The sequence below is a fragment of the Lonchura striata genome, chromosome Z (genome assembly GCF_050655825.1).
Source record: "Lonchura striata isolate lonStrDom1 chromosome Z, ASM5065582v1, whole genome shotgun sequence".
Taxonomy (NCBI): Eukaryota; Metazoa; Chordata; class Aves; order Passeriformes; family Estrildidae; genus Lonchura; species Lonchura striata.
In genome coordinates this window covers 72091948-72119021 of record NC_140740.1, presented here as the reverse complement: position 1 = coordinate 72119021, position 27074 = coordinate 72091948, and the positions used below count along the sequence as shown (strand labels likewise).

General features: G+C 39.0%; 1 protein-coding gene across 1 annotated transcript in view; it reads right to left on the bottom strand.

Annotated features, from left to right (window-relative positions):
• Positions 1 to 27074, bottom strand: part of PGM5 (phosphoglucomutase 5) — a 67833-nt gene that overhangs the window by 39819 nt on the left and 940 nt on the right. Inside the window, exons 2-6 of the mRNA XM_021531754.4 lie at positions 20386 to 20548; positions 18056 to 18202; positions 13876 to 14001; positions 11647 to 11837; positions 10607 to 10761 (exon numbers count right to left, since the gene is read on the bottom strand). Coding sequence (XP_021387429.2) covers positions 10607 to 10761; positions 11647 to 11837; positions 13876 to 14001; positions 18056 to 18202; positions 20386 to 20548 — 782 coding nt within the window. The remainder of the gene's footprint in view (positions 1 to 10606; positions 10762 to 11646; positions 11838 to 13875; positions 14002 to 18055; positions 18203 to 20385; positions 20549 to 27074) is intronic.

The window sequence follows — 27074 nt, the reverse complement described above, 5'->3', positions numbered from 1 at the left end:
CTCCCAAAGGAAGTATAACCTTCAGGACAGCGTGCCTGTGACTCCATGCCTTATGAAAACCTCATTGTCCTTTTCACACAAGCTTCACTAGAATGATTTAAAACAGCTGTTGACATATACAGTATTCAGTTATGGCTAGGCTAGAAGTAAGGCTAAAGCAAGAGACAAAAGCTGCTTTGCCACAGACAACTAGAAAATACACACACTTCTGTGACTAAAACGAGAGAGAGATGTGCTTTGGCAGCAACATACCCCAACAGAATTTTGTCTTTCACATACTAAAACCATCTGGCACAGTGCTCAGAGTCCTTGTGAGATGAAATTAGAATCATAATATATCTCAGGTTGGAAAGGACCCATAAGGATCACCAAGTCCAACTCCCTGCTCCTCACACAATGACCTAACAATTAACCATATGTCTGAGATCATTGTTCAGATGCTCCTTGAACTTTGACAGACTTGGTGCTGTAACCACTTCCCTGGAAAGCCTGTTCCAGTGACAAATTGCACACATATGTACTGCACAACCACAGAGAATGATGCTTGATTGCAGAGTTCACAGTAGTAATGAAGAAAAGTTCAACCAGCTGGAAAGCATGCAGCCATGCTCTCCAGATGTATTGTGGTAATCCCTAGGGTTATTCATGTCCTTCCTGGCTGAGATACAAAAACCACTTTTCATTATTATTTCAGCATTCATGTGCCTATAGAGTAAGTTAACTCCTCATCATCTGGATGAAGAGAATGCACAGTGATCACATATGATGACTTCTAGCATTCTGTGAACTTTCACAAAACAAGTGTAATTTCTTTAAAAATTCCAAGTTTATTTTAGCCTCCCAATTCTCCCTGGCTAAGCAGCAGGAAGATTATGCCCTATTCTAGAAAAGACACTGTCCACTTCTTTTATGGCAACAACTGACTTACTATCAGACAGTCTGTCTCTGCCCCATTCCCAACAGTATGGCCTGTGATGAGCTAAGTGCTGTGAGCAAAGGTGGGGTTTTTCAAACATACATACAGAAAACCAGCTGTTATTGCTATGCTGTAGTATGCTGTGTTACCAGGCTGACTTGTTGATGGTTTCCTAAGACAGGAGACCAATCTTATTAATGTATGGAAATAACAGTAACAAACAAAAAGGCTGATTAAAGCAAGCTGGTCCCCGGAAAACGAAACTTACCTAAAAATATAAGAAACACCCAAGCATAAAATGACATTAATTAATTTTATTAGTGGACCTCATCTCAATAAGGAAAAACTTTGTGTTTAGTGCAACAATGAAATATCAGCCAGGTCTGTAATGAATGCAAACTACAGAAAAACAAAAGAATCCCAAAGCAATCCTTCTCACCTCCCCACCGTTAAACAGGTACCTTTTCTGTTCTAGTCCCAGGTCCTGCATAGTCATTGTTGCATACAGAACCCATGGCTTTTTCAGCAATACAAAAGTCTATGAAGGCAAGGAAAAATGCTCTGTAAGTTTTCTAATTCTACAGAAACTCTCAGGAAGATTTTATTACACCAGAGAAGAAAAATGACATGATGAATTATAAGGTGTAATAAAGAGGTATTCTCCTTATGTTCTTCTGCAGATACTTAGTGAGGTGAACAACGTCATAACTAAAGACTGGCAAGACCTGGGGTCTTTTTCAGGATATGCAATAATCCCATGAACTAAGCACAGGGAAAATACCCTCCATTAACTCAGGAGTACAAGTCTCATATTCATTAGCCTTTCTACAGTGAGGTCAGCTGGTTCCCTGTGTCTATGCTCATTGACAAAGATGCAAACCAGATGTGAATATATCCACTACGTGTGTTGCAAAACTCTGATTTCACTGTGATGCAAACTGGGTTACCAGTACTCTGAATTATCTGAATAATAAAGAATGGCTTTAGGTACATATCAGAAGTTATTGATTGCCTCCCCAGCTGCTTTTTCACCTCCCGAGTACTACAATACTGCTTCCATCCTCTCGTGCAGAGACAGCAAGATAGCTCAGAAAATGATCAGGACAGAAAAAATGCAGTTTCTCCAGATGGGCAGTTCCTTGGTTTTGAAGAAAATAAAAAAATAAATAATATAAGGGAACATAATTTTTTTTCTATAAAACACCTTGCTGTTACATAGTAATTACAAGAGTGCAAAGGTGCAGGCAAGCTCAACAATCTTGGTGGTGTAAGGGCTTTCCAGCAAAGGTCTCTTCATAAGGACACAGTACTATAACTTAGATTGGAAGTGACCATGGAAGGTCTCCAGTCCAACATCCTGGACACAAAGCTTGCTTCTTTCAGATTTCGCTGCCTCTTGTCCTTCCACCATGCAGAGCTGGGAAGTACCTGGCTCCAGCTTCTCAACAGCCACTCTCCGTAGGTTTGGGCAGCTGTTGTTAGGTCCCACCAGAGAAGCCATCCTTCTCCAGGCTGAACAGAGTTCCTCTTAGGCCTGTGCTCCAGTCCCTATCTGTGTTGGTGATCCTATGCTGAGCTCACTCCACTTTACTGATGTTTTCCCCACACTGGGGACCCCAATCCAAACAAAAACCAAAATCTGGGAGTGATTTCACACATGATAAGCAGTGAATAACTTCCCTCACTCTCTGCACCACTTCCTCATTCATACAGCCCAGGGTGTCACTGGTTTCTTCTGATTCCCGTGCACACAACTTCTCAGGCAGCTGCCCCCCAGGATGCTGGCCTGTCTCTGCAGAGCTGCTCCTCAGTTCCTCTGCTGCAGTCTCCAACACTGTAGGGCTCTGCCTTTCTGAAGGCGTGGTTTGTCACTGCTGAATTTCATTAGGTGTTTGCCATCCATTCCTGCAAGTTGTCCAGGTTCTTGTGACTGTATCAAGAACAGTGGTCAGCAGGGCCAGGACAGAGATCATCCTCCTGTATTCCTCACTGGTGAGGCTGCAGCTGAGTACTATAGTACTATGTCAATTTTTGGGCCATTCACTGCTAAAAGGATTTTGAGGTTCTAGAACATGTCCAGAGAAGGGCAACAAGGTTCATGAAGGCTCTAGTAAACCTATCATATAAGGAATGTCTGAGGCATCTGCATCTGTTTAGTCTATAAAAAAAGGAGGCTCAGGGGAGACCTAATCACTCTCTACAATTTCTCTGCAAGGAGGTTGTTATTTGGTGGGGGTTGGTCTCCTCTACTGTGCCTACAGTCAGAGGACAAATGAAATAGCCTTAAGCTAAAATAGGGGATATTCAGATTATATACTAGAAAAACATTTTTCACTGTTATAGTGCTCACGGAAACAGGTTGCCCATGGAAGTGATGGAGTCACTGTCCCACATATACGTCCAAATAGTGTCTGGATCTGGTGACAGGTTTAGTGGTCTAGGGGCGACAGTGGCAGGCAGTACCAGGTGAGTGGTTTGATGATCTTGTAGGTCTCTTCCAACCTTGATGATTCTATGACTGCTGGCTCTGCTCTCCAGCACATCAACAAGCACCACACACACAGTTTGGTGTCATCTACAAACTGGGTTTGAGTGTTCTCCAACTCCCTCCTTCAGACCACGGACAAGTATGTTAAACAGGACAGGTCACAGAAACAGACCCCTGCAGTACCTCACTTTTTACCAATTCATTAACCAATTGCCCACGAGTCTGAGCATCAAACCCGACTTTTACCTACCTAGCTCTCCACCCTTTATATTCAAATATAAAGTCCTGAGCTGGATACAAGAATAACGTGGGACAGTTTCAAAAACCTTGCTAAAATGGCAGTATTATTAAATTACATCTACTATCTTAACACCAGCAATAGATTCCATAATTTTATTAGCCAGGCAATCAGGCGGGTGAGACAGGATTTATTCTAGTAGCTCCCTAATGATGCTATTTAGATTTAGATTGCCTGGCTTACACTAGTTTTCCTTTCTTTCTCTCACAAACTGTTCTGGAGATTTTAGAGAATGAAAACTAATAAGTGCTCTTAATGGTTGTAGGACTTGTCTGGGAAGGGAAAGGAAGAAGGCAGTTTCACAAGTACATTATAGTTCTCATAGAAAAAAATACAGAAAGAAGAAAGTATAGTATGCCTTAGGTATAGACTGTTACTACAGAATCAAAGAATTGTTCATGTTGAAAAGATTTTCAATGTCTTTCATTTCCCCCACAAATGGAAGCAGGAGTCAATGCTTCTTCTCCTTCAAAACTAATATAACAATTCAAATGATTATTACTTAAAGTAAGATCTAGTCTAACAGGACCCTCAAACTTCTTAAAATAATTTTAAATTCCCTGGCTCTGCCAGTCTTATAGTGATCTTCAAAATGCAGAAAATGTAAAGAAAAATTTACTGTCCTCTTAATTTCTAAACAACTTAAGACGATTATACTTTAATACACTCTAGAAGTAGAATTTTAGATACACTGTTTTGAAATTCTGTACCAGAAATTTTTTCTTTTAAATCAGCAGGAAGCATTCTCCCTGAAGGTCACACATTGACAAAAAAATCCTTTGATGGGAGAGGTTGTTCTTATGTTGATACCAGCTGTGCTTTCCTGCTTGGGCATAACATGTTCAGACATGCTGATATACCAGGGAGCCTTGCTAAGTTGAAGCATATAATAAGACGGCGTAAAAACTGAAAGAAAGGGGCCCTTTAACTTTTAAGTAGTCACAAAATCTTCTATAGCTTTGTGATTTGGATACAAAATTCCTCAGACTGTTTTAATTAAAGCAGTTTTGGACTTTTTACCAGGACATCTGTAAGAATTCATGCTGTTTATTCATAGCCATATACATTTTGAGATGTAAGACATGAGGCACTAAGAATCTGTTACTTTCTGTTATCCACCATCAATCCACTATACACTGCCTGCTCCAAGCATTTTGCAAAACATTTCCTTTTCTCAGGTAGTTTTTCAGATACAGCACATTAAGCTTAGACAAAAGTCTGTTTGTGAGAACTACAAATACACATACTTCTAAACAGGAGTCAATCAAGGTTACAAAACATATTTATTTCTCAGCAAGCAGCAAATCTTCATCTCTCTAACTCTGGTTGACAAACGGACCTCACTCTCAGCCAAAGATTAAGCTGGAAATAGAGCACTGCATAGTTTTCAACTCATCTTTTCTTCTTACATAAAGAAAGCTTTCAAATCACCTTTATGTATTCAGTCCTGCAAGCTTCACACTGGGCAACCAATGAACCTACTAATTTTAATCTAAGCAGTTGCAGCAGTCCACTCTATACACAGGCCAGAATCCTACTACCTTTGTGCAAGAGTAAGAGCTGTGTGTTGTGTCAAGCTGCTCTGCAGCCTGCCATTCTCAACAGGGAACAGCTCCCTTCAGGCCCAGAACTGGCCATGGAATCCCTCTCAAACCCTAAAGCTAAAAGCCATGGGACTGCTTAGTTTCTCTTGCCATTAATCAATAATATGACTGAAGTATCAGTATCCTACTGATATGTCACAGGATAGGATACCAACATGTTTTCTCTCCTTTTCTTCACAAGCAGCCACTGAAGGACACAAGATTAATTCTCTCCTGTAAGTATCAAGAGCATGCAATAGGTTGATGTATGCTCGTTCTTATCTTTCACTGAAAAAGCGTTTTGAGTATCCAACTGCCATTGTCCTGTGAAGTGTTGAGAATAAACATTTACCACCTACACATTTAAAACGTATCTTGTCATGACTTCAGTATGTTTTGGCCAGTGCAGGCTAGGATAAAGAAACACTGGATAGTCAAGCATATGGTGGGTTTGCAACAGTCAAATATGCCACACTATAGTAAAGCATAACAAATCCATCATCAAAGAAAAGATAAAGATCAAGACAGACCCCTAAGGATATATTTGAATATGTTTGCAAAGATAAATCACCTCCACTGCTTAAAAAACATTCAGGGACGAAAGCATAGCAGCTAGATTACAAGCACATTGTAGAAATAAAACTAAGAGGCACAGCTAAAGAAAGAACATTAGTGCCTTGTAATGATAGTTGGTTTTTCCTCCATAAGTCTTCTCAAACATGTCATGTGTGTGTAAATAAAGCATTTAGCTGTAGAACATATTTGAAAGCTGATACAGAAAAAAACTGATTTTTTACTATATGTACAAGTATACAAAGGATTTATATGGGCACTTTTAATATTGAAATGTTAATTTACAAGTTACAAATCCTAAACACCTTTCCAATCACAGTGCTTCCCAAATTTATATTACTTTTTAAACATGTTAAATTACATTCATGAAGATTTTATGCAGTTGTCCTTCTGCAGCATTCCAGAACACAAACTGACCTTCTGCTCTAATTTCAAAACTGCTTATATGTGACATGCACTAGGTTTGACAGAGGTGTCTTAAAAAATTCACAGTGAGCCTATTTTAGATAAGAGGTAGTGAGACTGAATTATCCTGCAGAAGAAAGATGCGAACAAAGCACAGTGAATGCAGTATGAACCATGTAGAAAGACATATTTATGACTTGGAGAAGTTTTATGTTGAAAAAGTCCCTTAAAATCAATAGTACAGGGTGTCCAGGCAGAGAAAAATAAGCACACAGTACCTATCCTGCTTCTGGCACAAACTTTGTCAGACAACCAAAAAGACAGATGAAATACACAAGAAAAGACAGACAAAAAAAAAATCCATGCAGGATTTGTATCTTAAGTATTCAAGGAAATAATGACAAAGGCACAAGTGGGATGTGGTGTGTTGTGGCCTTAGGTATATATTTGAAGAAAAAGAGGAGACACTGAATGGCAAGGAAGTGGGATAAGAGATACAGGGGAAGAACATGGAAATGTGGAAGATAAGAGAGAGATCAAAGATAGATGAAAATTAAGTGTTTAGCAAAAGAGGACAAGAAATCAAAGGTGTAAGAACAAGAGGGAGGGAGGGAGGGTTGGACTTCATGATCTTATTGCCTTTTCTGCCCTAAATGTTTCTATGATATAAACAAAGCTTTTTAGTGTGCTTCAGACAAAATGGACCCTGTAAAGCACAATGTTTCTTGCTGCCAGGGGCAGCCTCCTTAAGGCAGATGGGTTAGAGCTCATAGCATCTCTGCCCTCCATGACTACAGGACATAAAAAAGCCAGAACATTTATTGTCACCATAGCCCCCGCTTAAAAGCTGTATCTAGATGATCAGACAACAAACAATCAGCAGACAGAACACTGATGTGTCTAAGTTGAATTAAGAGATAGGCTCCCAGACATAAAGTGGCAGGGTACAGCACAGTAAGGTGCTTAGTTTTGCCCAGGCTAAGTGTAATGAAAGCACTTACATGCTGTTGAAAGACCCTTGCTGTCGAAACAACATATTAGATGCTAGTCTGAGAATACAGTAGTATTCTCTCAGAAACCCATTTCTCCAGTACCATCCTGACTGTTATTTTATACACACACCCAACTTCATATTTCCTACAGAAACAATTTTTATTCACCCTTGTGATTCTCATTTTGTACACTGTTAGCCAACATCTCAGTATTTCATTTCCTTTCCTGTTATGCAGGCATCAGATAAATCAGAATACAAGGATATGAAACAAGAATAGTTTTTTGAACAGGGAATACACATTCAGATTCCCCAAAACAAAAAGAACACCAACCTATGACTACATATTGCCAGAGAATTGAAGTCTGGAGACATACTGCCACAACCCTGTTGATGTTGGAGCATATTAAAACAGATGTTTCCTGTCAAGTGTTATCCTCTACCTACAGTACATACTAGTATATTCCAGCAGTCACTTCAAGCAAACACATGCAACACTGGTTAAATATTTTTAGTGAATTCTCTTGTAATTCACTGCTCCATTTGTTAATGCCATATTCCTAAGCAACATTTAGTGTCCTTTGGATTACGGCTTCCTTCTTTTTAAGTTGCCCTTTGAAAAAGTCTTAAGCAACACACCATAAACAAAGTGGAAAAGTAACATATTTTCTAAATCCTTAAGTTATTGTGCATATTTCTTTTTCTTTAATAGAGCTAAGAGAAAAATCCAGTTCCATTACTGAGGCTAAACTGTGGCCACAAAATATGGACACGCCATAAAAAGAGGTGGTTTTCATTTGCTGTCTAGCACAGACTTCAGGAAAGACCTCTGTGACCCCAGAGGACAGTAGCCAATTGGACAGGAATTGATCAAGTTCCCCCACAGGAGAGCCACTTTTATTACCAAGGTTCAGAAGCAGGCCAAAGTTCAGTGAACCTCCAAGGAAGGTGTCTATGGTACTTCTTACAGTGTCCTAATCCATGCAGTCAGCCCACACACACCCATCCAAGGACAGATAATTTGCCAAGGAGAGCTTATGGGTCAGGATTAAATGGAGAGCAGTGAACATTATAGTGAGGGTCTGCCACAGGCCACCTGACCAGGAAGACCAAATGGATAAAGCCCTCTACAGAGAGGAGCAGCCTCATATTCACAAGCCCTGGTGCTCAGGGGGCTTTCAATCACCCTGGTATCTGTTGAAAGAGCAATGCAGCAGGGCAATTGCAACCCAGGAGTTCCTGGAGTGCATGGATGAATATTTTTTCTCCAAGTGACAGGAGCTAACAAGGAAACATCCTAAGCTGAACCTTGATCTCACCACAACGAGGGCCTGGTGTGGAATGTGAAGTGCAGTGACCATGAAATGGTGGAATGCAAGGCTGTGAGGAGAGCACACAGCAAGCTCACTAGCCTGGACTTCAGGAGAGCAAGCTTTGGTTACTTCAAGGATCTGCTCAGCAGAGTGCCATGGAACAAAGCCCAGGAGGAAAGGAGGGCCCAAGAAAGCAACATTCAAGGATCACCTGCTACAAGCTTGACTGAGATGCATCCCAGTGAAGAGGAAGTAATGCAAAACCACCAGGAAGCCCGTGTGAATGAACAAGATGTTCCTGGACAAATATAAGCACAAGAAGAAACCCTACAGAGGGTAGAAGCAGGGATAGGTAGCCTGGGAGGAATACAGATGAATTGTCCAAGTAGCTGGGGATAAGGCTAAGAAAGCTAGAGTCCTGACAGACTTAAATCTGGCCAGGGATGTCAAAAGCAGCAAAAATAGTTTCTATAAGTACACTGGTGATAAAAGGAAGACTAGGAAAAATGTGGACTCTCTCCAGAAAGAAACAGGAGACCTGGTTACTGAGGGCATAAAGAAGACTGAGAAATTCAGTGGCAGTTTTGCCTCAGCCCTTACCAGCCACAGTGCTCCAGCCACACTGCCTGAGATCCACAACTAATGGAAGGTATCCCTGTCCATGGCATGGGGTTTGGAACCACATGATCTATGTGAAAACTGCATGATCCACACTCAACTACATGACGACATGTAACTCCTAAGTCTTCAAGAAAACAAGGCAAACCACAAAACAAAAAAATAAATAAGTCAAGTGTCCTGGATACAGACTGAAAACTTCGTAACAATAAATATTTGTAAGAATGGAAGGGAAAATACTTAAGTCCTTCCATCATTATCAGTTGTTCAGTTTTATTAAATAATCAGGCTTAGCTCCACAAAACTAAATAAGTCAGTAATCACCATGAAAGAATCTTTGCACCAAGTAAACATCTCAAAGAATGTAATTCAAACAGTCACAGTGTATTGACAGGGACTTGAGTTCATGCTTTCTGACACATTTATCAAACTTTATGAAAGGCAGACAGAAAACAGTTTTACATGTCACTCTTTCTTCAGTTCCTACAGAAATACAAATATGGTGTTTACATACAAAATGAAATCTACTTATATCATATTTCAATATAACAAAAAAGAGATTTTCAGACTCCTGAACAGAATAAACAAAACACATCAAACATTGACCTATTAAAGTAGACTATCTACCCACAAGTAAGAACTATATTCCCAAAGACTCTGTCAATCATTACAGAGAGCTGCAAGCTCTGAATTTAGTAACATCTCAAAACCTCCTGAATAGGCAAACTGTAGATACAGCAATCAACCTTTCCATACAACCTACCTTTCACTTTAAACTTACTATTTCCTAATTAGACACATTTAAGGAGAGCAGCAGATCACTCTTGTCATAGTAAAGCTATGCAGCCAGATGAATTGAGACACAATTGATTCAGCCAAAGCTTTTCCAGACAGAATATATTAATGCAATAACATGTAATCATCTTTGATATTTACAGAAAACTCAGGCATGGATGGAACTTGTTTAAAATTCAGCTGCTAACACAAGGTGCTCATATTTCCTCAGTGTGAGGAGGGTTTTGATTTTTTGAATACTTGTTTAGTATTGAACTATTACTTCATCTTTTTTAAGCTTCCATGACTTTCATAAAAAGGGCTGCCAGATTAGGCTGTAAACTATTATTTACTATTAAAAAGAATAAAGTTTTATGGAAGAATACAGTCAAATATCTGTACATGAGATTTACCAATTTACTTCTTCTCCAAACTGAATTAAACTCTTTTAATGCAAGTAAAAATGGGAAAAACTCATCTAGGTAAAACCAAAATCTTGTCAAAACCAGTTTAAAAAATAAAGCACACAAAAATTGGGAAAATTACAAGCTCTTATAAAAAGATACAATTTTGGCATTGCTGTGTAATAAAAAGTAGAGATAACTAAAGTAATGACCAAGGTGATACAAATAAATATTTCATCTTACTTGTCCAGAGCTGTGCTGGTAGGCATGCTTCTGCCAAATCCTCGGACACCCATCTGACAAAAGTATGGAATGCAAGACAGATTGGCAGCAATTATTGCCAGTGAATCTGATGCATTAACAAAGAAACCATTTTGGCCAAGGATCATGTAGCGGTCCTGGAGAAGAAAACAAATTTAAAATAGCATCCTAAATTCCATGTATTGAGGACACTTAATTTCTTTTCCCAAATCTACTGGAGATAGAAAGAAAAAGAGCAGGCATTGGGTAACTCACATCCCTCTTTGGGCAGAAAAATTTACTAGCATCATCCTGGCATGTATCACACCATCACTCCCTCCTGCCTTACAAATCAAAGCTCCAGATCAAATTCTAGCTTCTGCCTCCTACGTGTCATTTCAGCAGCTCTGCTTCTGCCAAGAGAATGCTTGTGTAGGAGAATCTTTTTGACAATGACACACAATATTATGCGAGTAGGAGAGTGGTTTGTGTTTACTGAGAATAGAAAACAGCTTTTGTTCTTCAGAACCTTTTAATCTTTCTCCCACCTTGTCAGGGCAGAAAGTTCTTTTGTAATACATTGCTTTTTATTATGCTGATAATACGACATTAAAAAATTAAAATAAACAGAGGTTATGATTCAGTGCTTTATTGAGCTAAAAAGCCCTTAATTCATGATGCTAACCAAAAAGGACTTAACATTGTTACTGTCTACTGTGACAACTCTGTATTATCTATATGATTTGTGCTCCTAACCAAGGAAAAAAGTGCTACACCAGCACAAAACAAAACCATCCTAATATTTAAATAATACTCATCCTGCCTTCAAATTCTGCTTGATTTTCAGTCATCTGAAGAGAAAAATTACAACTTATGTGCCTGATTTATGGGTTGCAAATGTTACCATCTGTACCTGAAAGTAATACCACTTTCAGCTTCAATCCGTTACTGAAAAGCAGATAAATTATACTTACATGTCCCATATCTGACCCCAGACAAAACAACAACTACAGTGGAACCTCAAGATAGATATAAATACTTACTCCATCAGCATCAAAAGCAGCTCCAAATCCATACTCGCCACCTTTCATAGCCTCCAGCAAGGCAGTTGCATATGTTAAATTTGGATCAGGAGGCTGTCCACCAAAATCCTCCAGAGGAATACAGTTGATGGCAGAATTTGCAGGAGCTCCCAATTCATCACACAAGATTCTTCTCACATAGGGTCCCATAACTGTGAAAACAGAAATCTGCCATGCAATCACAAAAGCGTATGCTTGACATTCAGATTTTTCACAGCACTGTGGACATTGCATACAAAACATACTTTCAGCAATTCTATATATCTGTCCTTGCAACAACCCTCAAATTATCATTTCACAGAGGAATATGTGATTGTCCTCAAAGTAAATAATTAATCAGTATGAAAATAATCAATTCAACATGAAAATAACAATGGTGGAAGACACAGAGGTTTCTTTACCTGCTATTAAGTAAAGAAATTATCATACACAGAAAGACTGTATTTTCCTTAGTAAAATAAAAATAAATCACTATTCTATGTGTTTAAATAACACATAATAGCAAGAAAAGTTAACAGTAGGTGAATACATATGTGCAATGCACCTACCTTAAGATTCCAATTCATGTGAAAATTGCAATAGATTTGTCCATCAAAAAATTTTACTACATTTTAGTTGCTATCATGCAGAGAATAAATTAAATTTTTCTTGAAACCAACTCCAAAATACTTCTTTGCTTTGTTAAAGATATGACCAACTAAAACCCCATGCTGTTACATACCATAATTATTACATGCATTTGGTCACTGAACAGTCACCACTTGAGAACTCTGCATCCCTGATGCAGGTGTGAGCAGGTCACTCAAAGGTAAAAAATACAGGAGTGACTGCTCTCTCTTTCTCCTAACTTACTCCTAAATCTTGTTAATTGGAGCAGCGGAGACCTGAGGTAAAACTGTGTGAGTGAAACTTCTTATCATGAAAACAAAGATGTTAACTCTTAAAATATACCATGATTCAGGTTGTTATCTAAAGCAGAATCCTATCAAATTACTCTTTTTTCTGCTAGTGTTAAACTACCAGCATGTACAGCCATAAAAATATATTCCACTTGCATACACTTGAATTTATGTGTATTTTAAATTATAGATATGCATCTCTCCACCAAAATGCAAGGTCATAACTCTAGTTCTCTGTCACCTTGTAAAATAAAGTAAAGAAGCCAAGTCCTTTAAAATGTTTGTGATGAGTTTTTCTAACCCTAAGACAGACTGCATCTTTTTGACAACTTGTAAAAATTCTGAATGGTCAGTAACAGACCTGAACATGAGAGCTCCAAGGTATTTTAGTAACATTCTCTCCAGTATGGTACATGACAAGAGGCAGTGCCTTCCTCACTGCTCCCTCTGCATGACTAAAGGACACTGCCTGCCCTTTTGACACAGTCTGGAAAAACTGGATGTTCACAGCTATCACACTGTACCAGATAAAATGCTTTACAGACATTTTCTAAGTCTGTCCAGCTCCTTTTATGGGTCTTGTTTTGTAATCCCATTAAAGAATGAAACCTAGTGTACTTGATGTAATCTGTTTTCCATAAGATAATGCTAAAAAGTCTTACTCACAATCCTATCCTTCAACTCATTTTCTGCAGCAATCCTTATTTATATATTCATAATGCAGCCTAAAATAGATCTTATCCTGATCTGTGTTTCCCCAAGTGACACAGCTTATAGTTTTTTAGTATCAATACACCATTGATCTGCTTGCTGTCTCCCATGACCCTTTCAACTTGTCCATAGTATTCAGAGGTCGCAGCTAAATATTTAATTTATTTATTCAGACTTTACTAGTTTTATACCATTTATAATTTCCTCTTAGTAGAGGCTGCCTTGTAACCTGCTCAGTCACTGGACACTGCAATACACTTCACCCCCTGTCATGACAAGATTACCTCATCCTGCTTGTTTCCAAATGCAGAAAGAAAACTTCTATTGGACACACATGTCTTTACTTATTTATCAAGTAAGATAAATCTCTTTGCCTGGTAAGAAATCTAACCCATTATTAAGACTGCCTTTGTTGTTAGTATAAGGTGCAAATCCTTTCTTTTTACCCTTAACTCCTATTACATTAAAGTTCAACATTTATATACTGTATTGTTGTTGGGAAACCATTGCAGTATAACTTTTATTGGGAAGTTATTTCAGTGTACCTAGAATTCTGTCCAAACAGCACTTAAGTTCATACCTCCATTCATGGCATCGATCCTTATTTTAATCTGATTGGGTCCAGTCAGCAAATTTCTGATGGCATTGAAGTCAAAAATACTTCGAAGGAGATTGAGGTAGATTTCCACAGAATCCACAATTTCCACTAGAAAAATCACACCAAAAAAAAGTTACTACAGTTCACCCAAGTGAAGTTATTTCTTCCAGCTCTCTTCCACCCAACAGAACTGAAGTCAGAGAACACAATCCCCATATGACAAGACTTTGCTTTGAAAAGAGGAAAAGTCTAAGACTCCCACTGCCTTCAGTGTGGCTACTATCAAGCTTTAAGCCTTGAAAAGATCAACACTTTTGCCTACCAAAAGACTCCAGAGATAATGTAAGTTGACAACTTCTATTTCACTGAAGACATTAATGAATGTACATTACATGAAAGTAAACTCTTAATAGATCGTTCACTAAACCACTGAAAAATTTTGCAAGCTAAGCAGGTTTATTCTCAGAGGAAAAGTTTGCTCATGACAAGTTGACACCATTCAACTTCTATCTGACAGCAATATCTACTTGCATGATCCCTTCAAGAGAGACATACAACCTATTTTCTAAATTCTGGCACCAGAAATACCTGTGCTCAGTTTGTGTACATGGACAACAAACTATACTTTTGCACTGTACATCTCATTGGTTTAGGAAAGCAAGGCTCAGATACAACATCTGTGTTTTTGCCAAGGTCTTGCTAACTTGAAATTTAAATTCATAAAAGGAGAGCACTACAATTTTTCTAATTATTTTGGATGTACAACAATAAACAAAAATGAATTAACAAAAGTAAGTCTGTCATAATGAAAGCAGTAACCAAACAACTGTCAAAAGCCATGCTTCTCAGTCATCTTGGAATTAACTACATTTCCTGATTAAATTAAAAAGCATATGTTATACAAATGTCTTTTCATCTGGTTAAATGACTATCGTGAAATATCTTACTTGTAAGTTAAATTATGACTTAGAATCTCATCCAATTTTGTTCAGAAACACTGACCTCACACTAATGCTCCTCCTCAGAGTAACATGAAAATGACACAGACATTTTTTGAGCCTGAGAAAAACACTTAGAATAGATTGTGACAATATGCTTGAAGAAACAAAAAAAGGTTCTCAAGGCTGAAAAATTATCTATAAAACCCACTTGAAAAAGAGTCAATTCTATGGTATATGCTGGAAGTTTTAGACACCTACTAGGATTATATTATTTCATGTCTTCTATGCCCTGCTCCTAACTGCATTTTAGTATGCCCTAAGCTTTACACATGTGAACAAATGTGGCAACTCCGGTGGAGCTGCTCACACACGTGAATATAAAGCATACAAAGGATTAAAGTCTAAAAATTATTTTTACTCCTGCCAAACCCAGCCTCAGTTGTTCCAACACCTATTTAGCCTTTATTCACAGGAGTTCATACAAGTGAAGAAAAAGCAAAAGTTTCAAATACATCAGATAGTATCTTAAATTACTTTTTAGATTATTTTCATTCTTTCTACATCTTCAATCTGCATTCAAATCTGTGTAAACTGTATTTATTCACGCACTTATAAGCCAATTACATTGCTTCAGTAGGGTTCCCTTATAGCTCTAGTATCTCAGGTTGATGTATTCTTGGAAGACATGATTGGAGAATATTTTTTCCTTAGAAAAACATACAGAAAACCTGCAAATATTTGTATACACTTTTAAACATATGTCTTCATTTTAAAAATACTATTTGGAGAGATGAAACAGTTTAAAAATTTTATACTGTAGCAATTCTATGATTCCAGAATGGTGCTGGAGTCAAATTCTCTTTGCTTTTTGTTTGCCTAAAAAAGCCTAACATGTTCTTTACAATAAAATAAAATACCCCAGTGAAATCAGCATTTAAAGCCTTTTTTAAATGAAAAATTTTATTTCTCAAAATGTGAAGTTTGGGTGAAAAACAAAATGGTTTTAACTCGAGGGCATCAAGAATGCAGAAAGTTCTTGAGGCCGTGTTGAGTTTCAGAGTATTTGAAATATATTAAATATACACAAAGTTTGAAATACATGTCAGGATCCCTTAATTTGTTTTTGACTCCTTCAAGAACACAGCTGTGTTAGATAATTTTAAAACAATTGTAAGCATAAAAGTATTCACTATGCCTAGAATTAAACATGTGCTTAAGCAATCCCTTTATATTTGGAGCCACTGGATGTACAAATCCCACAACTTTTCAGAAAGATTGAGCAAAAATTAATAAAGTGAAAGTCTCACTCTTTTATCAATTAAACTTCAATAAGCAAAAAATTCCTATACTAAAAAGGTTTGTGTTTGGTGTTTAACTACTAGCAAGCATGAATTTGGCAAAGATACCTGGCTGACAGATGAGGCCTGATGCACTTAGAAGTCTGTAAGCCACATTCCTAAAGTGCAATACAAACGTAATTCTTACCTATAAATGCACACAGCATTGGACACAAAAGGAGCTGGAAACCATGGTGCAATTAGAAAACTATGACCTAATTGCTATCACAGAAATATGGGACGTGTTACATGACTGGAGCACTGCAGTTGAGGGCCACAAGCCTGTCAGAAGAGACAGGCTGGGTCTTTTCAGACAGACAGGAGGGGTGGAGGTGTTGTGCTCAACATTAAAGAAGGGTCAGATTGTGAAGACCTGACTCTGATAAACAGCCACAAACAGACTGAGACCCTGCAGGTGAAAATCAAGAACAAGATCAACATCAGACTCTGTGGTTGGTCACCTGACATGGGGAGTCTCTTGATGAGATATTTTGCTTTATGGGAAAAAAAAAAACAAACCCTACCTCCATTGGCAACCTCAAACTTCACTGCCATCTCTCCTCCAGGTTTCCTGGGATTGTGGCTAGCTGTTTGAATAATTCTAGCTGCTTTGATCTTTCAGATGATATATGATAGACCAGTGTCATCTATCTAGCCATCTTTAAGGTTTTTGACACTGTACCAATGGCATCTCATCTTGGAATTGGAGAGACATGGATCTGATGGATGGAGTATTCAATGAAGGAATTTACTGGGTGGGCACAGCCAGATTGTTGTGGTCAATGACTCTGTGTCAAGCTGAGGAGTGGGTTCCCTCAGGGCTCTGTCTTGGGACCAACCCTTCAATATCTTCACCAATGACATCACCAGTGACATTGAATGTTCCTTCAGCAGGTTTGCAGATGACAAACCAAGGTGAGCAATGCAACAACACAACAGAAGGAAGGGATGCCATCCAGAGGGACCTGGACAAGCTTGAGAAGTGGAACTGTGAGAATCTCCTGAGGTTCCACAAGTCCAAGCACAAAGTGCTGCACGTGGGTCAGGGCAGTTCCAGACACAGGTACAAACTGGGAGAAGAACTCATTAAGAGCAGCCATGCAGAGAAGGACTTGGGGGTTCTTGGGAGTGAAAAGCTGGGCGTGACCCACAGCCCAGAAAGCCAGTTGTGTCCTGAGCTGCATCCAGAGCAGGGTGGGCAGCAGGGCCAGGGAGGGGATTCTGCCCCTCTGCTCTGCTCTGCTGAGAGCCCACCTGCAGTGCTGCATCAGCTCTGGGGTTCTCAGTACCAGAAAGACACCAGCCTGGTGGAGCAGGCCCAAGGGAGCACCACAAAGATGATCAGAGGGATGGAGAAACACTCCTAAGAGGACAGGCTGAAAGATCTGGGATTGTTCAGCATGGAAAAGGTTTGGAAGAGACCTTACAGATGCCTTCCATTACATAAAAGGGAGCTAAGATTTTTGAAACAGGCAAATATGACAAGGGGGAAGGGCTTTAAAGTGAAGGAGAAGAGATTTAGAATAGATTTTAAGAAAAAATTATTTACTGTGAGGGTAATGAGGTATTTGAACAGGTTGCCAAAAGAAGCTGTGGATGTCCCACCCCTGGAAGTGTTCAAAGCAAGGTTGGATGGGACTCTGAGCACACTGCTCTATGAAAGGTCTCCCTGCCCATGACAGCACAGTTGGAACAAGATAATCCTGAAGGTACTTTCCACCACAAACTATTCTATGATTCTATACTTCGTTGTATTTTTATAACTTTTAGTAAGGTATCTTGAAGAACTGAAGTTCTGCTTATATAATTACCCATTATAATTCTGCAGCAATACTAATATTTAGACTCAATGGATTTAGCATGAGTAAAAGCAGACACTGATACCTCGGAAAGGTTTGAATTTGTTCTCCAGATCAAATTCTTGTCTTCCAAGGCGTGATAAATCAACTCTCAGATCAGGACAGATTGCATATTCCTCCAAGGTTTTGCTGATTTGATAGATTTTTTCTGAAACCATGTCTGGAGCAGGTCCTATAACAGAAATAATGTGGTGGGACATTTCTTTTAAATTTTAAATGAAATTAAAATTTTTAATGATTTAAAAAAAAATTAGAAGATTTAAAGGTGTTAAATCTTTTAAAAATTTCATATTTTAAAAAAGAGTGCTATAGCAAACATTTTTCTGAATATATTTTAATTACTATGGAATAAATAAAAACAACGTACTGCGGTAAATAAGGTCTGTTCTTTCCCTACAACACAGGTTTAAAACATTTTTGAAAAAAAACCCATGGAAATACACTGCATTACTCACAACATGTTGATTGACATGGAGTATTTAAGTTATCCAGGGGCAGGAAATACGAGATAACCACAATCATATTTGTTAGGGCTTATTGGCCAAAGACTGCCTTTTTTGACTCTGCAAGGAATCTCAACATAGCTATCAAAGGAAAACCTGTTCTTCAGCAGCAGGTTCTGGTGTTTCACAGGACTTTCTGCAAATGCACACCTGTGAAGATCAGTAGCTTGGTGTTCCATATTATTTCACTAGAAAAAAATACCAGTTTTAGAAATCTTAACAGTTTGATAGTGGTGCTGTATTGCAGTTTTCCTCCACTACCTGAATGAAACTTACCTTTGTTGGAATTCAAAACACCTTAATTTTATAACAATTAGCAATTACGAACTGGATTGGTTATGTCATTCAGAAACAGAAAACACATCTTACTTGTGAGTTACTTTCATTGCTAAAGCCTGAAAGATGTAAAAGATTACTGTCAACTAAATTAAAGTTGCAGGCTTGATGTGAAAATTACTAGATGAACTATGCCATATGCAGTGCCAAAGTTGAGTCCGAGCTGCAACTGAGTGTGAATTGCAGCAAGTCCCCTTCTGGCTCATCTGACTCTGCACAGCTTAAATTAAAGCTGTACTTCTACTCTGAAAATAATTTCTTTTATTCCCTCTGTTGTGTTCTCTCTCCTCATCCAAAATGTCAATGAAGGTTTTTTCAGTATGAACTTACCATTTGACTAGCAATGCTGCTATATGGAATGCATTGCTATGTAAATTAGTGTCTTCCATCTCAGATGCAGTGTACCAGATGGTCCAAATCACTTCAATAAAAACCAGTGACTTAACTCTTCATTTATCTTACAAAATGACTTCTTAACTCATCTAATCCAAACCCATCCAAAGGGTGAGGACGCCATTAGCTACAGATCTTCCTTGATAGATGGATGTACTGTCTACTGATATTTTCAGCTAAGGAGATCCCACATTCACTCTACATTCTCTTCTACAGCTACAGAGACAAGCCACTGCTGCTTGACTTGGATCTGCAAAATAGACTGATCAAGAATATAGAGCAACAATAACCTTCTCTGGGAGCTTGTTGCTGCGCTTAAACACTGTCATCAAATTCAAACACCTTGCCTAATACTTAACCCACATTTTCTCAGCTGGAACTTAAACCAACTACTTTTCATTATGGCCCTACTGATTAACATAAATAATTAAACCTTGTGACCTGTGTTTGAGGGGTGTTTCCTACATTAAGCTTAATAGCCTTTTTGAATTATCTTTAAAAAGGCAAAGAACACTAGAAAGACCACATCACCGTTACCCATTTATCAAGATTTTAGATGCATGTGGTGTTTTAAAGTTCATAGCATGATAATTCATCTAATGGTTTAGCTCTGGTATATGTGTGCTGTGACCCTGGCTTTCTTACTGGCTGAAATGACACAGTCCCTGTAATCCCTCTAGGATTCAAGCCTATTCTGTTCATAAAATCACACTCATTTAACCATGCACATTTTTCAATTACACAAGAGAAGGGAGAAAGCACCCCCACTGCAAGTTCTCCCATCTTCAAAATGGGGAAGGAAACATTTTATAAGCACTTTTACTTCATTTTTCTCAGATGGAAAGCACTCTACATGTATGAGGTATACAAGGTGTCAGCAACCTCACATAGTGTTATATAGGTGTACACAGATCTGTAATGTAAACCATACAGAACCTATAACATAATAGGAAAGTTTGAACCCATAAGAACATGTTAGTTGTCAATTTTGGAAAACAGGACTTTAGCTATATACAAGAATTCCCTTATTCAATGGTGGAATTGCAGTGGTAAAAGGGTACAACTCAAGTTACTGCAATGCTGTAGTGTCTTTAAAAAAAAAAAAAAAAAAAAAAAACCATACCTCCATTGGCAACTTCAAACTTTACTCCAAATTCTCCTCCAGGTCCTCCAGGACTGTGGCTAGCTGTTAGGATAATTCCACCAGCGGCTTTGATCTTTCGGATGATACATGAAACAGCAGGTGTGGATAAGATCCCATTCTGTCCAATAACCAATCTGCCAATCTACATGGAAAAAACAAGCCAAAGTACTCTGAAGAGTACTAAATTTTTGAAAATTAGTATATAAACACACAATAGGAATATATGTGCAGGATAGAAATGGTAAAGTCTTGATGCAGAACATACCCTTTTGCAGAGAAATATCTATGTGTTGGTTGCATGCTAACCTGGAGCACTGACAAAAAATACTATAACCTGGCACAGGTTTTTAACCCCAGTGGCCTGGATGTAACAGTAAAGCAAGAGCACAGTGATGATAAGGATTTGCAAAGCTCCCAAGCATAACACTAGGCTACCATCCTGCTACCAAAACTTGTCAGATAACCCCACAAATCAGCAAATCCTCTCAGACAGGATAGTTTAGGGCTGACCCCATGGATGCATTTTCAGGGCTGGGGCTTTAATAGAAAAAGAATAGAAAGAAAATTGCCTTTCACAGAGCAGCGATTCAGTGTAATCACAAGTATCACTCCGCATTAGAACCTGCAGGCTCTTGTAGTTACACTTGTATTGCCAAGACAGCCTTGGATGTCCTACCCCACAGAAAGCACAGCTCCTCCTTCAGCTATCAATGATTCCTTGGTTATTTCAAATGAACAGGGTGTGTTTCCCAGGGCGCAGCTGAGCAGGGGAAGTTCCCACCATTCTTAAAATAAAAACCCTTTCAGGCGGTGTTATTAAACACTGACTCAATGTGCCTGGTATTATGTGCAGTTCCACTGCAAGGTTCCAATTTCAAAACCATGCCTTCATCCCCTACACAGATACTACAGTTTCAGTTTAACATAAATAATCAAGGAGCCAACAAGAAATGTATTTACGAAGAAATACAAGAGAATTCAAATTTCTGAGGAACGCAAAAGGAAGATGCAAAATAAACAAGGGGAGAAGGGGAGGTTAAATGTTACAGATTAAAACTGAGGCAGCCGCATATGGAGCTTAAATGGATATTGCCAAAATCTGGAATTTCTTAATAACATCAAAAATTTTTAAAAATCAAATAAATCCCCATCACCACCAGCACTACTGAGCAGTAGCTTGGGAAGGGGCCGGGCTGTTAGAGGAGGCAGAGGGAAAGGCAGAACACTGAATCCCTCCCACTCCCCATCTGAAAGCAGGCTGGGAATTGAACTTCAGATTTCATTCTCTAGTTTGAAGGAGATTTGATAGCTCCACAGTATGTTCAGCAAAGCATCAGCACAGGAGGTGTCACTACCTGTCCATAAAGAGCTGTTCCTTCATATATAGATGACCTTCTTCTGGGCATTCTCAAGAGTAACATTGATGGTTACTTAAAAGTGTGGATTCAAATAATTTCAGAAGAGCAAAAGATTAGGAGATTATTATTTTAGCTGGTTTTGTAAACTATTTGAATTTCAAAAATTATGATTACAGAGAAATTATCAGCTTCTACCCTAAATTACTCTTTTGATAATTCTCATCAATCCCAAACTATGTTTAGCCATTTCTCTTTCATAAGAATCACACAATCTGCTTCTGAATTTTAAAAAATGTGCAAAAAATGCACTCCTCTGAGATTTCTACCTCAAGCTCTGATGAAAGAATAATTGTCTACCTGCTTCTCTTTTCAGAGTTTTTGCAGATAATTCTGAAGCCTGCAGAATGTTGCTAGAAAACAGGAGAGTCAATAAGCTAAGAAACACATAAAATATTATCATTAAAAGAAAAATATTATTTATAAAAACCTGCAATTGTTTGTTTTTAATATTGCCCTTCTCTTATTTTAAACTATGAAGCATGTAGAAAGCTAGAGCAATGACTCAATCTTCCAAATACAGCTGTCAGAAATGGGTGCCAGCTTTTAAAACAGTATTGTGTATGAGTAAACAAAAGGAATATGACAGCAATAACATTTTACAAAACGCTTGAAAACACTCTGAATCTATCTGGAGGTACTCAGGTGGAAACATATTTACACTTGCTTGCAGGCTTATCACAAGCATGGTTTTGGTATTTCTAAATCTAAAGTAGTGAATTTTAAGTTTTTGTCCTCATGCACATCACTGTATTTTTAAAAGTTAGTAGAATACTTAAATTATTCAGAATGCACAAATTACCTAGGACTATCTCTTTGACATATTTCATTCCTATTCACATGTCACACAAACATTTTTCTGGGTGCCAGATATTAACATAAATCTGAGTAATTTGATTTGCCTTAAGCACTTGTCATGAGGCTACTATTTCTGTACTACTTTGAAATATTATTTATTATGCTAATTTCTGTACATATAAATATTGCACTATTTAGTATTCTAAATAAAGATTCATACAAATCAAATTACTTAAATAATGCAATAGCATTTTATTTGCAGGGACTACTATTAAGTTTCACCTTTTATTAAGGCCATGAGTGATTCTACAAAGCTCCCTGAGGACAGTTTAGACCTTAGAGGCATAAATGTGCTAATGTGCTATCCATCTTCCTTTGCTGTTTTGATTTTGCAGGAATGCACAAGGTCTTCTTCTCTTCTCAGAATCTCTTCATTTTGAATCAGATGCTAAACTAGCATTTAATTATTTCTTTAATTTAATTAATACCTGTTTTTACAGACTTCTCACAATCTGAGCTAGAATAGTAACCAAACTGTACCCACATACTGGATCACAATTAAAAGTTGCACTAATATCCTTCTGAAAATCTTGGACAATTTCATAGCATGGAAAGATTAACTCTGGAATTCAAAAACTTGCATGGCTACAAGATCACAGGCATGTAATATGTCTTCTAACACTATGTCCCTATGCCACATTCTATTTTGCCCCTGTACTTTAAGTAACAACAGCAGAAACAAAGATCCTCAGCAAACAGTTACAGCTGAAAGAATAAAGTACCATAACAACTACTTTACAAGAACACTTTTTATGCAGTATTACCACTTGCAGCTGTGCCTTTTCAGACTATTCAGCTGATTACCATAGAGTCACTTAATGCTTTTTAAAATTATTTTTCCCAGTAATCTCTCATATGCCTCAGTCAATTATACTTGAAAGAACATGAAGCAAGCACATTGAATCCTGAACAACTTGGGGCTGTGCCTTCCTGTATTTCACTATAGTATCCTCAAGATGACTGAACACCACACTCAGTGGAGAAGCAAATAAATATCACAAAGACCCAAGGAGGGAGGGAACATTTGCATGAAAGGCCATGGAAAATAAAACCAACATAAAATTTCATAGGACGCAACCAGAAAAATCAATTCTCTGCCATCTCAAACTTCTACAGCTTTACTAGTAATACTCTGCAGTCTCTCTAGCGCATTGTCATAACTTTCCATATTCAGTGTAACAGCACTGCCTTCTGATCTGCTACTGAGACTCACAAATAACAGCTTCTCATTTAAATGTATCCTAAACTTTCCATCAAAAATGAGATACCCCATCCAGTTGGTGGGGTCTAATGGAATATTTCCATCTATACATAGAGGAATTGTATTGCAACTACTAGAGCCTTCTACCTCACTTCTTCCAGACATTAAGGTAGATAGACACTACTACTGGCATGACACAGGTGGAAAGGGAAATAGACCCTCGAAAACTTTCCTCCCACCTCCACTTTGTCAGACTGCTTCTTGCAACCCAGAATAGCACAGGACCTCTGTCTGGCCTTCCTCACACTCCCCCACCTTCCCAGGACATGCAGTCCTTTACCCAAATGTGTTTGCTACCATCCCAGCTGTGTGCCCACTGAAGGGTAACCCTGGTCATGCTTGGCTCTGAATAGGAGCTGGTGGCACATGTGCTGCTGGCAGCTGCAGAGTACGGGCCAGCCTGTAGATGCTGCCACCGTGGGAAGGCTGTGCAGGCTGCAGCTGTGGTGCATGTACCTGCAGCCCAGAGCTGCAGGGCATGAGCCAGCAGCACTGAGGATGAGTAGAAGGGAGGCCAAGCATTGGCAGCTGACTGAGCAGGGGACCTCATCTCATTCCTTGTACTGGAACCTATGCCAACCGTGCTAGGCTGTTTAGCACAGGGGGAATGTGGGATGAGTCACCAAGTTAGAACAAGAGGAACCTAGCAACTCTAAAGGGCAATCCATTTACAGATGATAATAGAAAATCACTTTTATTTTTGTACTCAGCCAGCACAACTAGCCACGGCTCTCAGTATGTGTCTTCCAGCAAGGAGATTAAAGTTCAGTTTATCAGCACTGCTGGCACCCAGGGCAGCTGAACATTTTCCATGCACATTTCAAGTCTTCCCCACATTTCATCTGATCCAGCCTACATCAGTTCACTTCTTTCCCTTGATACCAGATATATGCTTTCTCAAAATATTAACCTCATTCAAAGTGACGATCTTTGCTTTCATGAGTCTTCTCCTTTCCCCCTATTTATACAGCACAGCACCAAACAATGCTATCAGGAAGATTTAGATATTTTCCCAGCAGGTGTATTTCAATAGCCAAAAAATAAAACATACAACTAGTACTGATGAAGTAAATGTGAAACATGCATTTACATTGTGCTTGAGAGTAACAGAGGTGAAAGTGACCGGGATGAAGATGTTAGAGAGGGAACAGAGCACTAGAACATGGAAGTGAGAAGCCTTTCAATAACTCCCTACCTGCTGGGCTGTATTTCTGAGGACTGTGTCATTAGCAAGAGAATCATACATTAACTCAGATATTTGTGAGAACTGTGAGCAGAAGCATTTGGAGTCTGGCTTCAGAAAGCACTAGGAAGAAACTGTTTCTAAGAAATTTGCAGTAACTTGAGAAAAGGTTGCTGCATTATTACTACAGCAAGGTTTCAGAATTATCTCAAACTGGAAATCTCCTGAGGTCAGCAAGATATTTTAGCAAGATGGGGACTGTGACAGAAGCAGTAGCAGGGAGGCAGGCTGACAGGAAAAATTAGTCAGTGTAACTTGGATGTGAAGCCCCTGCTGTTCTAAATCCTGAATTTCTTCAGCACCTCAGTTCTTGTGGCCACCCTGCACTGAAACTCATTCCTGTAGCTCCTAGCAGCATGCAAGGATCTGCAGGGAAGGTCTTGCTGCTGAGCTCTTGCTTTAGCTGCTGCTGCACTTTACAGCACCTGGTCAACAGGTACAATTCCATCAATGAGACTGCCTCCACTGAGCTACAAGGGCAATGGGGCTAGGGAGCAGCACTCCTCCGTGTCTTGTCCCAACTCCCCACACACCAGTCCACTTCCTCTGCCCTACACTCACTCCCTGCATGCTCCCTTCCCTGACACTGCAGATGGAACCACTGCACTAGTCTCACCAGTGTCCCCACAGAGCTTTCTCACACCCTGGGCCATGCAAAACCTGGCCTCTAACAAGTCCCTATATGAACAGTGATTTTGCACTAGGTAGACAGTGTCTGGTATCTTAAGGCATCACTCAGCATCTGCTTGATATTATCAGCATGTTGAAAATGTGCTTTAGAAGTAAATTTAAAATATTCATTATTCATACAAGACTGGTTGGTCCTATACATGACAGAAAATCAGCAGGGAAAATCAAACACATATGGAGACTAATTTCAAAATTGAAAGATTTTTGGAAAGGAATGCCTTTAAAGTACTGAACTTTTGGATTAAAAAAATCCCTATTAAAGAAACCCTATATAATTATATCACTCCTTTTGCCAAACCTAGAGGATCAGTAGTCATAACAAGAGATAGCAGTTTCAACTCTGCTTTGAAGTGGGAACTTCAAGCCTACATTGTGTGGTGCTTCCAGCTTTCTGTACATACACATCCACACATGAATATGCAGTATCTAGCAGAAGACATAAGTTCTCTTCCTCAGTTCTCTTCTACTTTCAAAATTGCACAAAAAAAATTGTATCACGTCTGACCAGAGGTTTCTGCCACTGCTGTCCTGCATTTTATAATTTGCTAGTAAGTGACCAATAAAAAAGAACTTCCTTCAACAGTACCATTTTCCTCGAATTATTTTTAAAATCTCCTGAGCAGCTTGTCTGATACCTTTGTTTCCCCGAGTACTTAGTTTTAACTCTGCTACATTTTTTTCCTGCAGAATTAGGAAAAATGTTTCCTATGCTCCCATGCTTTCCTTCTAAAATAAGGTGTGAAACAGAGGTTGCAACCACCCCGATGGAGCCACCACCTCTCCAGGGCACAGCGGCACGGCCCAGGGACGCTCGAACGGGGAGGCGCGGGGCTGGCCGGGGCACCTGAGGCGCGCAGCGCTGGAATAGAGCCGCGCGGAATGGAGCACTGCTGGAATAGAGCAGTGCTGGAATAGAGCCACACGGAATAGAGCCTCACGGAATAGAGCAGTGCTGGAATAGAGCAGTGCAGGAATAGAGCCACACGGAATAGAGCCGCACGGAATGGAGCAGTGCTGGAATAGAGCCGCATGGAATAGAGCAGTGCTGGAATAGAGCAGTGCAGGAATAGAGCCGCACGGAATAGAGCCGCACGGAATAGAGTAATGCTGGAATAGAGCCGCACGGAATAGAGCAGTGCTGGAATAGAGCCTCACGGAATAGAGCCGCACGGAATAGAGCAGTGCTGGAATAGAGCCGCAT